Source organism: Culex quinquefasciatus, chromosome 2 (assembly GCF_015732765.1).
Source record: "Culex quinquefasciatus strain JHB chromosome 2, VPISU_Cqui_1.0_pri_paternal, whole genome shotgun sequence".
NCBI classification, from domain to species: domain Eukaryota; kingdom Metazoa; phylum Arthropoda; class Insecta; order Diptera; family Culicidae; genus Culex; species Culex quinquefasciatus.
Genome location: NC_051862.1, coordinates 83,944,686 through 83,957,607, shown reverse-complemented (window position 1 = coordinate 83,957,607; position 12,922 = coordinate 83,944,686). Strand labels below are relative to the sequence as shown.

Sequence of the window (12,922 nt, the reverse complement as noted above, 5' to 3'; positions counted from 1 at the left end):
TCGGCAAATGTTGATGGCCAACTTCGCCGAAGAATCCCCAAAGTTCAACAATATATTTGCGCTGCAAAATTCATTTTTATTCCCGGTGAATATCACTTATCTGACGTCGTTTACAGTGCAAACAAGCGCGGGGGGTTGTTAAGTTTTTTGATTAATTTTTCAATCGTCTTTATTGCTGATGCTCGCACAATGGAAAAGGAAGGAAAAGGACGCTTGTTTTGGGACATAGGAAAAAAGGAACAGCAGGATGTGGATAGAAGAGTGTCGAGTTCGAGGGATTTGGTTTTACCTGTAAATTACTAACTTGCCTCCGTATATGTGCTAGGCTAGACGGGTTGCACGCCATACTGGCGAACACTAGGCGCTCCTCGTAGTCGTATTCACACAGGATTTTGTTATCACATAGGTAGAAACGATCACCCACACAGAACCTGCGGAATAGAGGGGATGAGAAAAAAATGTTTAGTAATTTTAGTTTATTTTTTATTTTTAATAAATTGATCATCTTGATCACTTCGAAAAAGTCTGTCTCACCATCTCAAATAATATTTTAATAATGTAAAAAATGCCTGGATTAGTTTCACCTGGTTTCTCCATATTCGGAACAGTTTACAGATCGGTCAATGTTCAAAAAATCGTAGCAAATCGATAATTAAACATATTAAACATTGCTTTTATCTTCATATGAAAGCTTTTCTTGGGATCTTTCGATTGATGTATAGACCGGCCATATACTTTTACGTTCTATATCAAATTTTCAAAGAAAAACATTGACCCTTGAATTCCACAAATTCGGAACACTTTTTTCTTTCGATGTAAACAAACTTTTTTTTTATCTCCAGGAGTTACGGCGTCCAATTTCCCCTCCCGGAAAAAAAATCCCGGGATTTCCCGAAAAAAAATATTTCCCGTTTCCCGGGAAATTAGTAAAGTATACAATTTCCTAAATTTTTGGAACCATTTTTTGAAAATGCCTTGAAAAATAATAAATGAACAAACTCAACATGATTTTGTTCAATTAAATGTATTGTTTGGTTTAGATATAATTAATCAGATTATCAGAAATTATGATATCAGAATTATTTCTGATAATATTAAATTTTTAAGCAACTGGGAATAGATCTTGGTTAATGAGTATTAAATTATTACAATTAGGTATGCTTTTAACAGATTGATGTTATTTCTTCAAAACAATATTAACTCCTTACCTCCAAATTAAAACTGAGATTTTTTTACTTTTTTGTTTACCATAATCAAATGAGATGGAAATTGAATTTGTGCAAAAAGAATTAATTCAATTGATTGAATACCTAGTAGGGGAGAGTGGGGAGACTTGATCCCCGGGGAGACTTGATTCCAAGCCTGTATCTCGTCAGCATGTGGGTAAAACAATTAGCTTTGTTCTAGAAAGTTGTGCGAAATTGACTAAAACTCATTGTAGAAAACAAAGAAAAAAAATTTAAAAATGTTTAGATTGAGTTACACACATTTTTCTAAAAAGTGCTGCAAAAAACTCCCAAGAGATCTTTTTTCTTTGTTTTGATAAGTACAGAAAACACTGAAAAATTATTCCAAAAAATATTGTTTATACATGAAATGTTTGATAAATGTATCAACTCCAAAACCCTTACGCATTTGAAGTTAAATTTATCGTCATACTATTTTTACAATCAATTGTTTAAAAAAGTGCGTTTAGGGAGACTTGATCCCTGCATTTTTACAGTCACTGGAATCAGCCTCAAGATTAAATAATTGGGCTGGGTTTTCGTACATAGTTTCCTTTAGTATAGTTGTACATAACTTACTGCAGTTTGAACCTTTTTTCAAAAGTTTTGTAAACAAAAATTTCCAGCTTTTGTAAACATGCTCAATTTTGGTCTAAAAAAGGAAATTTTATGTTTTTAAATATTTTGCATGCTAAACATGTTATATTTTGAACACAAACTTACAGGTTTAATGTGAAATTGCTGTAACTTATAGAAAATTAAAAGTTTGGATGAATAAGAAACATTTTGCTTAAGATTTCTTCAAAATGTTGAAAGGGGGATCGAGTTACCCCTAACATTTTTGAAATGCCGGTTTAAAATATTTTTCTAAAACGCTTGGCATGATTCGAAGAGTTCATCTGATGAAATACCCGTATTAGCCAAACATAGATGAATGTTTAAGCTTTCAATTCATGCAAAAAGATCATAGTTTTGTGAGAAATTGACAGAGTTATGTGCGATACATAAAAGGGGATCAAGTCTCCCCACTCTCCCCTACTAAAGAAATTACAATTTGAATTAAAAGAATTATGGAGCACTGGTGCAACTACAGGTGTTAGAGGGTTAAATGTGAACAAATACTTTTTGTGGAATGATGTTAATTTATCGTATAATTTAAATCATGTTGCATAATATTACAAAAAAAAAATCATTGAAAAATTACTTTCTATTGTTTGTTCTCAAAAAATGCAAAAATATATTCAAAGCTTGCTTCAAATATTTGAAAACATTGGGTTATTTGGATTAAAACCAACACTAAAAAGTTTTACCATTTGTTCAAGAGCTGAAACCAGTATTTGTTATGAAAAACATAATTTCTGCATGCTTTTTTTTCTCATTTCAATAAACTGGTCACAGAGGCAAGTTTCTCATCAAAAAATACCAAAATAAATTTTCTTGTGGTTGAATGATTTTTTACATGCAGTCAAGCTGTTAATTGATCTTCACACTAATTAAAACCATTAATGTTGATGTCCTATACAATTTTGATGCATAATATTAATTAAAACCAAGATCATAAAATTTTTTTAATAAATTTAAAATTTCCCGGGAAATTGGATGCTCTACCAGGAGTACATATTTTTCACAAAATAAGTACTTCACACACTGAAACTAATAAAATTCGTGCTTAGTAATGTTTTATGAATAGTCAGATAACTTTTTTTGTGAAAATATCAGTTAAATTCGGGTGTTCCACAATTGTGGGAGGCACAATAACATTCCACAATTATGGAACAGGCAATTTGAAGGCAGTGTTTTGCTGCTCTGGATAAAATAGTTTCGAAATGAAGTTGGTTTGTCTAAAAAATACTTCTTTTACTGAAGAAATAGCAAGAGAATGTCCAAATGAAGGTCCTAAAAATAGTTGGGTCGACAGAAAAGCTGCATTTGGCATGCTATTGACAAATTATCACAAAAGTGTTCCGAATATGTGGGTGTTCCGAATATGTGGGATGACTGTACCAAATCGATATGTCTGGAAATGTATAAAAAATCTTTCAAAATCATAAATAAATAAAAACCACAAAAAATGGAAATCAGACTGTGCCAATTTGTGACTTTGTCTATTGAGTGCATCCCAATTAGCAAATGAAGTTGACGACATCAATTTGGGACCCCTAGGAGGTACTCACCGATGATTGCACTGCTGGCAGGCGAAGCACTCCAAGTGATAGACGTTGTTTTTGGCACGCATCACCATTTCGAAGGCCGGTATCACCTTGTTGCAGGCCGCGCAGTACCCGGTGGTGCCGAACAGTCTGAGATAGTCTCGCTTACATAGTATAAGGTTCGCCTTAGTATACAGAGTTGAGCCGACCTCGCCGAGCCGGCAATCACAGCAGCCGCACTTGAGGCAGTCCTCGTGCCAGAACAGGTCCAGGGCCTTCAGCAGGAATCGCTCGGTGATGCGCTTCCCGCAGCCGGCGCAGTCCTTGTTGGCCAGTCCGGTGCTGCCCAGGCCGAGGTTCGGGGCGGACTGGATCGATGATTGGATTGCCGGTGCGTTCGGTGTAACCGTCGTGTGTCCCATCGCCGTAACACCGGGGGCCGTTGCCGTTGCCGTCGTTGCTGAGATTCGCTGGGATGTGGGCTGCTGCTGCTGCTGGTGCTGGGCATTGACTGTGTGATCACTGATCGGTTCCACTAGAAATGATTGAGAGAGAAGTATAGAAACGTTAGGGTTGTTAAGATGTATTTTGGACCTTCATACAGCATCGCTACTTGGAAGGCACGTCGACGGGGGTCCTGAACAAAATATGTTGAGATTGTTGAAAAACTAATTTCCAAAACTCCCAAAGACGGTACCGTTGCACAAGTCTTCAAGCATCCCTGCGTGTCACACAGGAGATGCTAATTAATGAATACAAAATATTCGCTATCTAATTACTTATTCATTGCTCGAGATGCAATTAATGTTAATTACTTTTCTCGATAATAATTAAAGAAACGACTACACTCCGAAAATCAACATCTGCATGACGGGATTTTAATTAAATAATTTCAAGAGCAACATGGTGAGCAAGAGTGGTGGAGAATATACTCACAAGATGCAGCAGCCCGACAGAATCCTCCCAGTAGAGGCGAAAGAAGAAATTTTGTAATTAAGAGCACCCAGGAGCAGCAGCACTTGGAGTACTTATACCAACCCAGAGGTCCGGGGTGGAGTGCATCGGGATAGTGTTGCATCGCAGATTAGTGTACTCTCGAGTACTTTTGATGAGCAGGGCGGAGGCTGCTGAGGCTAAGGGGTTTAGGGAAAAACTTTGTCCGGGTAAGGAAGGTAAAGATGAATTTTCTGCGTCGGTTATCGCCAGACAGGCGATGTTTTGGGGTGGGATTGATGAGTAGGACATTTTTGTATTTTAGTTTGACAAATTCGATATGAAACCAAAAAATCTGATTTGGCTGAAAATTAGCGATTACTGCCTACCACAATTATATCACTGATATTTTGTTGTACCCTGTATCGGTAGAGTAGCTGGTAGGCTGTTGGACTCACAATCCAAAGGTCGTCAGTTCGAACCCCGGGTGGATGTAAGATTAGGGGTTTGCAATTGCCTCAACAATCAAGTCTTCAGACACCTAGTTTCGAGTAGGAATCTCGCAATCGAGAATGCCAAGGCATTGCTGTAGAGTGACCAATTTGATTTGATTTTTTGGTTTTGTTTCATATTTTTTTGAACTTCACCTCTAGGCGAGCTAATTTTTGTTTTGTCCCAGAATATGTACTCGGTTTCGACTTACATGTTGTACAGTTTATAAAGAACAATGTGAGAAACACTAAAAAATTATAAAGTGACTGAACAAATTATCAAAAACACCAAATATGCATATGATAATGCTTGTAGATTGATACCAAAGTAAACTGTTAAAATTAAAAACTAAGAATGAACGAAGAAAAACATAATTCAACAGAAGTATAGTTTTTATTTTGTAGAACCATGCAACAACCAGAACTTAATGAACAAAGACTTTTGATGCAAAGTACAGTATGCATGGAGAAAATTAGTTCATAAAATCGTGATACATTTTTGAAAAACGTTCCATGAAATTTGAACACTTTGTTTGTGGATCCCATTTTCGTGAACGATTGTTCACGATTTTCAGAGCTTTTTTTTCTCCGTGTACAAAACTATTGACAGCAAAGTTTGACTTTTTTTTATAACTAGACTATCGACAACTTTGTAATAAAAAGACAACAACTTCCTTGGTTAATGTGGATTCTTAACACGATAAAATGAAAAAAATATTGAAAAAATGGGCAATTGAGAGTTAATTATATCTTTACATCAGGTTGAGTGGACCTCCCAAATGGTAACCAAATCAAATATGTCATGAGTTTGACGGACCAAAACCAATCACAGCTGCAGAAATCCTAATTAAGGTACTGCAACTGTCTGTCCGTGCACATTAAATGTATCACCACGTCTCAAATTTACTGCTTTCTCATCAAAACTCGCCCAATCAGTCCCCGAAAAATAGCGCAACTTTTTTCTGCTGACTGCATTTTGCTTCCATCGGACGCGGTAGTTGGCTTTTATGTCACTTTCCCACAGATTTGGAACTCTAGGCTCCAGAAAGGAAGAACATCCACGAGAACCGCAACCAGCGAGGGCGAACGGAGAAAGTCGCCTCAAAGTGAAATTGGCAACATTTCATCTAAAACAATATTAAATCATAAATTTTACAGCTGTACGTTAGTCTTATTGCCGATTGCCGTCCTGCAGATCTTCTACGACAGTGTTTTTTGAGGGTGAAGGTGTAGTATAAATACTAAACAGAAATATGTCTCGATTTTGGATCTGGCTTTGGTCGGGGCACTTTTTTTTATATCCGATTCAGCAGATGTGTGACGAAGTGACTTCCCAGTCCGCCGAGATGGACGACACGGAGCGGCAGGAGATGGCAGTTTTGTGTTTTTTTTTCAACTGATTTGCACTAACACGTGATATCCCTCTGCCATGGGTTTGGAACGGAAAAAGGACAGACAGGCTGCTTTGCTCGAAACGTAATAAAAAACGAAAAATAAATCAAACCAATATTTAATTTTATTTATTAAATTTTGTTTGTCCTGATGCAATTCGTTTTTTCTTCTGCCCTGCCGGCAGGTCCGTCCCCAAAATCAGGATTCATATCGCACATATCACATATGGATCGCTGATTACAGTTCTCATCATTTGGTTTCTGACTCGTTAGGTCCGGTTGATTTTTATGGGACGTGTGCGGGTGTGTATGTGCTTCCTGTGCCACCCATCCGTCCGCTGAAATATTCCCGGAGTGGACGCAAATAAAATTCCAGATAATATATTAAAAATATTTATATATTAAAATCAAATAACGCACATTGCACACATGTTCCCCCGTTTTCCCAGCCCCGAAATGACGTTTGGACACGTAAGTTTTGATTTCAATTTCCAATTTTCATTTTTGCTATTATCATTTCAGGTTCAGCTATTTTTCCCGGGGCGATTCTATCGAAGGACGTGCACCGTCCACTGCCGACGATATATTACAGTTTTCCCTCCACCAATCGTGTCTGAGGAGTAGAGGCATTTTCCCCCTCTCTGCTGTTGTGCACAAATTGAGTTGGTATCGGACCGAGGGGTTTTCTTTCCTTGCTCTACACCCAGTTGGAAGCATCAGGTGTTACGGGAAATGAGACATAAAACACTGTATTGGATACATTTAATTTGGCCGTTACTTATTTATGGCCTAAAAAGTACGCTTACATCAGTTACAAAAATAAAAAGGAAAATCATTATTGTTACAAACCATAAGTTTCCGAGATACATCTGTTGAAAAATAACAGACTAATTAAGTGACACTTAATCGATTCGATTTTTTTTATGAGGTTGTACCTCAGAAACTTACTGCTTGATTTAATAAGTTCTACAAAGAAAATTGTAGGACATTTTCTCAACCTTTCCTACATATTTTTTGTGAACTTTTCTTTCAAGAAATATTTTTGGAATGCATCAAAGATAAAAAAACAGTTTTTTGTTGTTTAAAACTAGCTTGAAAACATGAAAACGTTAGATTGAATCGAAAAATTGTAAAGTTTCATCCAAATCAAACAAAGAAAATCTAAAACAAAAAAATGTGTGAAATCGTTGTAGTCTAATCAGTTCTCAAATCCATACTCGTTTTAAAATTAAATCGCATTTGGTCGAAAGGAGATCTAATCCAGAGTTTGTTTTAAAGGTTTTAAACAATTTTACCTGTTAAGGTAGACAAAATCTCCAAACATATTTATTTTGAACATTTTTTTGGCTCCCACCAAATAACAATATACTATTTTTCGAATTGCTTAAAATGTTCAGAACGTGAAAAAATATTAAACATAATCAGTTCTGTGAGTAAATTATAATTATCAATCAATGTGGAACGAAAAGCAAGAAAGGTCTGACCGAACTTGCAAGCGATTTAAATAGCGGTTAATACAAGCAAATAACATTCCCAAAGGGCGCAGCTCCAAAACAGCACTGTTTACACGAAATGAGATTCCAGATTCGGATACAGCGGCCAAGATTACCATAAGAAAGCATACCCTGACCTTTTAAGACATATGTCATTAGCAGGCCTTGCTTCTGAATAGTGAAAAATTTTCTGCATGCTGCATGCATTGCTTTTGCTGGGAAAATGGGCTATTCTAAATTAAATGAGCATTTCTGAAAAGTACGATTTTTCGACATAAATCCACCTGGGAGAAGCCAAAATCTTAAATTTTGGTCCCGTATCGATAGTGCACGCTAATCTTTGGACAAAAACCTATCGTTTGAAGACAATACACTCCTGAACAGTTTTTGTATTGTTTCCAAGTGATTTAAAAAATAATAAATAAAAAAATGTCTTTTTCAGTGAATTGAAGAGGGAGTGTGAGAAAGTATTGAATTCTTTTTTCTTGTCTGATCAAACATTGTTGCTAACATCATAATGTATCATTTAAGAGCTTAGTACCTAAAATTCCTCGGCATGACCTCAAAATGGAGCAGGCTATTGTACACTAGTGAAGATGTTCATGACTTATTAGTTTAAAAAATAGGAATTGAATCTTGCATGAAGAATAAATAATGCATGATGCTGGGCACATTTAAACAAAAGATTCTTTTAGCAATCCCGTCGTGAAACTACTGACTTTTCCTATCATATTTGAGCGACGAGAGGGGCCTACATTTCTGTACTAAAAATAATATAATCGCAAAGAAATGGTTTTCGATACAAGGGCTAAAAAGTTCTACTTTTCAAATCCAAATCCAAAAAGACCGGCTTCAAATAAGTTGAATTTGCCAATGTTCTTTATCTTTTATAACAATTTGACATAAAAATCATTATTGTACACTAGGAAAACAATAAAAATTTGGGAACCTTTAGGTTTTTGGATTTTTTTTAAAACTTATAAGCTTATAGGTAGTGTCCTAGAGAACAACTTTACCTTAGAGTTCGAAGAGTTTTGCCCTATAATATAGGGCCTATATGAACAACTCCTCAATATTTTAAATCACTCAGAGAAAATATACAATAAAGTGTTTTGTTATTCCAATGTCATACATTATTGCAGTAAATGTTACATTATAAATAAGTACCAGCAATGAGAAGAATGCTACCACTTTCTAGATCGATATCAAAACAAGCACTCACAGATGTGCATGTTCGATTATTATCATTCAATTACCACTTGATTACAGTTGCATTCAGTAGAAAGATAATAACACACACAAACATAAAATAATGATAAATGTTTCCCTGCTCAACGAACACACACAAACACGAGAAAAGCCATTCAATATTCCACTGATGAAAACATAACCTCATCAACAATGAGTGCTTTCCCGAGAAGAAGAAGGAGAAGTGGCTGGTATTCTTCTCGAATTTACAGAAAAGCTTTCCCCTCTCCAGTTAAGGCTCATGTAGTGGCCACGTGACATCTTGAGTCAAATGAGCCAGAATGCCTCGCACAAAACTCGGATGGGAAAAGGCAGTCGAACTATTTTGTCTTCATCCCTCGACTAAAAGGAAGAATAGGTACTCTTTCCTGTTCTTCCGGGCTAGAAGAAAGGAATGGGGGGAGGGAGGGAGGTATGGCTAAAACATATGTTTGTACGGGAACGTGAGGCTTCGTCCTAAGTAAGTGCGAATGGGGTTTTCTCAAGTCGACGTGATTCGTCTCTTACTGTTGAGGTTGGGGGAAATCCAGATAGGTTGGGAGGTGACAACCGGAAGGACATGTGGCCTAGCCAAGATTTAATTTGAATTCATGCCATGTTGGGGGAAAATATGAAAATTTTAATTAATTTATATCTTTGTCATTTTCATTGTGTGAAATTTATTTTGCAAATATTTGCAAAACCTTTCGGGATTGCTGCTGTAATAGCTGAACAGGTCACACAGGGGGGTGGGGAGTTCCGGAACCGCCGGGGTCTGGTCACGTTTGAATTGTTGTAGTGCATGGGAAGAAAACAGGTGTACTCTCGCAGAGACAGGACTTTTGCAAGGTAGACGACGACGACGACGACGACGACGAAGACTTTTGTCTCTCCTCCCTGGGAAAAGGGCAAACGGGAAACGAAATAGCTCATCAAATGATTCATGGGACCATACATAAACAAGTAAACTTCATTTAGAGGGAGCGACTTTGGAATCGTCACAGGATGTGTTCGTACACCTTTTAGCACTACCCCTCTCTACATGATAGAGCTCGAATGTGAGGACCAGGCCCGTATCCAGGATTCTTCAATGGGGGGTGTTTTCCCCCATAAGGCGTTAGGGGTGTAAGTGTGTTATAGGAAGGGTGTATACTAGGGTGGGTACGTTTTTCAAAAAGTTCTCGGATCAAGTTTTAGTATGGTTCCCCATGTAGGGCATGCCCATAGGGACTTTCATGTCAAATATCAGCTCATTTGGTTGTAAACTGGCTGCGCGCATCAGGGTTAAAGTTTACATGGGAATTACTATGACAAATTGGATCTTTTTGTTCAAACGCTCCTACAGGTCTGGGAAAATCACGCGCCATCTTCTGGTATGGTCAGGCCTATGGGGAATGGTCTGGAGAACACTTTTCCCGAAGAGAGCATATGGATTCGTTGTCCCTAGACCTGGCGCATCGGCAAACAATCCGATGTCTCCGGAATCAACGGTTTTCCCTCAAAAAGCATCAAATTTTCCTTAGCATGCTATGAAAGCTCGATGAACACCGCGACGCCATACGTCAGGCAGCTACCACGTGGGTGAGAAATGGCTGGAATATTCAATTGCAAACCTTCTGTTAACTAGAAAATGATGATTTCGAGTAATCCTGATATTATTTAGTCGAATTCAGAATCTTTGCATAGCAAATTTGTATTTTTTTTGCGAATATTTCAACCACGTGGTAGCTGCCTGACGTATGGCGTCGCGGTGTTCATCGAGCTTTCATAGCATGCTAAGGAAAATTTGATGCTTTTTGAGGGAAAACCGTTGATTCCGGAGACATCGGATTGTTTGCCGATGCGCCAGGTCTAGGGACAACGAATCCATATGCTCTCTTCGGGAAAAGTGTTCTCCAGACCATTCCCCATAGGCCTGACCATACCAGAAGTTGGCGCGTGATTTTCCCAGACCTGTAGGAGCGTTTGAACAAAAAGTTCCAATTTGTCATAGTAATTCCCATGTAAACTTTAACCCTGATGCGCGCAGCCAGTTTACAACCAAATGAGCTGATATTTGACATGAAAGTCCCTATGGGCATGCCCTACAAGGGGAACCATACTAAAACTTGATCCGAGAACTTTTTGAAAAACGTACCCACCCTAGTGTATACAGTCAACAAATGCGTACCAAACAAAAACGTGAAATTTGCTTTATATATTGTAACAGTAATTCTAAAAAAAATATCTAAACATCAATAAGTTCATGAATATATTGTTATTCTTGCATATATTATTGATGTGATATATGTGATAGAAAATATTGAAATAACGTTATTGAATCCTTGATAGTTTAGATTTAGAGATCTAACTGTTTTAGAACAGTTAGAAAACTGTTCAACTTTTATAGTGCATTGCACCATGAAAGTGAACAGTTTTATTCCTGGTTCCCGTTGGCATGAACTCTGTTCACGATTACGCGAACTCATTTGTTTGAGTGCATACAATTGCTTACGAGGCCATTTCACGAAGCGGAACACCACTCGAAATTGACTTTTTCTGAAAAAGCCTGAAATTTAGCGGAGCTGTTTATCCTATCGAAACATGCAAAATCCCTACTTTTTGGCACCACCCCAAAGTTTTACGATTTTCATCTATTTTTTTATATTAAATTAATTAGTTTTCAAATGGCCATGTCTTGGATACAAAAAAGCAAAAATCGACTGCTTTTTTAAGAAACGCTGAATTCATCAAATTTTTTATCCGAATCAAACTTTACTTGTTAGGGCAAGTTGATCATCCCTGCATCATTTATTCTAATTGCTCAAAATGCTGCCATGTTTGATTTTAATCAAAATCATGACGCTGAATTGAATCAGCGTCAAGTTTCTTTTAAAAATTGCAGTCGAATATTGCTCTACCAATTTTTTTTCCAAAATATTTGACAAAGTTTTTTTTAACTGGCGAAAATCGCAAAACTTTGGGGCAATGTCAAAAAATAGAAGATTTTCGCATGTTTCGATATGATAAACAGTTTTGCCAAATTTCAGCAGGATCAGAAAAAGAAGATTTCAAATTTGTACTTTTTTGTTTCCAGTTGGGGAGAAATGACTCTATATAAAAAAACACTTTGGCGTACATAGTCAAAGTTGGATTTGGATCTGGCCGATAACGATCTAAGTATTTTACTAACAAAATCCAGGAGGGCCTATCCAGTTAGTCAAAGGCTTTATAATAAAAATAGCTGGCCGTTTTAGTGCGATTTCGATTTTTCAAGATTTTTATGAGGGCGTATTAAGCGAGAGTTAAGTTTTTTTTTCAAGGCGTCAGCGATCTGAGCTTTTTTTTATATTTTCTTGAGGGCGTATTTAGTGACAGTTGATTTTTTTTCAAGCCGTCAACGATCAAAGTTTTTTTTTTTTTTAATAATTTATTGAGGGCGAATCTAGTAAAAAAAATTTTTTCAGGGCGTCAACGATCAATACGAGGGCGTATTAGTGAAAGTTTTTTTTTTCAAGGCGCCAACGATCAAAGTTTTTTTAAATAATTTCTTGAGGGCGTATTTAGTGAAATTTTTTTTTTCAAGGCGCCAACGATCAAAGTTTTTTTTAAAATAATTTTTATGCAGGCGTATTAAGCGAGAGTTTAGTTTTTTTCAAGGCTTCAACGATCAAAGTTTTTTTTTAAATAATTTATTGAGGGCGTATTTAGTGACAGTTGATTTTTTTCAAGCCGTCAACGATCAAAAATTTGTTTTAAATAATTTATTGAGGGCGTATTTAATGAAAAAAACATTTTCAAGGCGTCAACGATCAAAGTTTTTTTTTTTAATAATTTATTCAGGGCCAATTTAGTGAAACTTTTTTTTTCAAGGCGTCAACGACCAAAGTATTAAGGCGTATTAAGCGAGAGTTTAGTTTTTTTCAAGGCGTCTGCGATCAAAGTTTTTTTTTTTATATTTTCTTGATGGCGTATTTAGTGACAGTTGATTTTTTGTCAAGCCGTCAGCGATCAAAGTTTTTTTTTATATTT

At 36.7% G+C, this 12,922-nt stretch overlaps 1 protein-coding gene across 4 annotated transcripts in view; it reads right to left on the bottom strand.

Annotated features, from left to right (window-relative positions):
* The window catches only part of LOC6033402 (LIM/homeobox protein Lhx6), a 245,337-nt gene that overhangs the window by 40,731 nt on the left and 191,684 nt on the right, over window positions 1–12,922 (bottom strand). For 3 of the 4 annotated variants that reach the window (XM_038252590.1, XM_038252593.1, XM_038252591.1), the window contains exons 4-5: window positions 3,401–3,911; window positions 305–431 (exon numbers count right to left, since the gene is read on the bottom strand). In XM_038252590.1, coding sequence (XP_038108518.1) covers window positions 305–431; window positions 3,401–3,911 — 638 coding nt within the window. Of the gene's footprint in view, window positions 1–289; window positions 432–3,400; window positions 3,912–12,922 lie in introns of all 4 variants that reach the window. The other variant, XM_038252592.1, reaches the window with a different exon arrangement.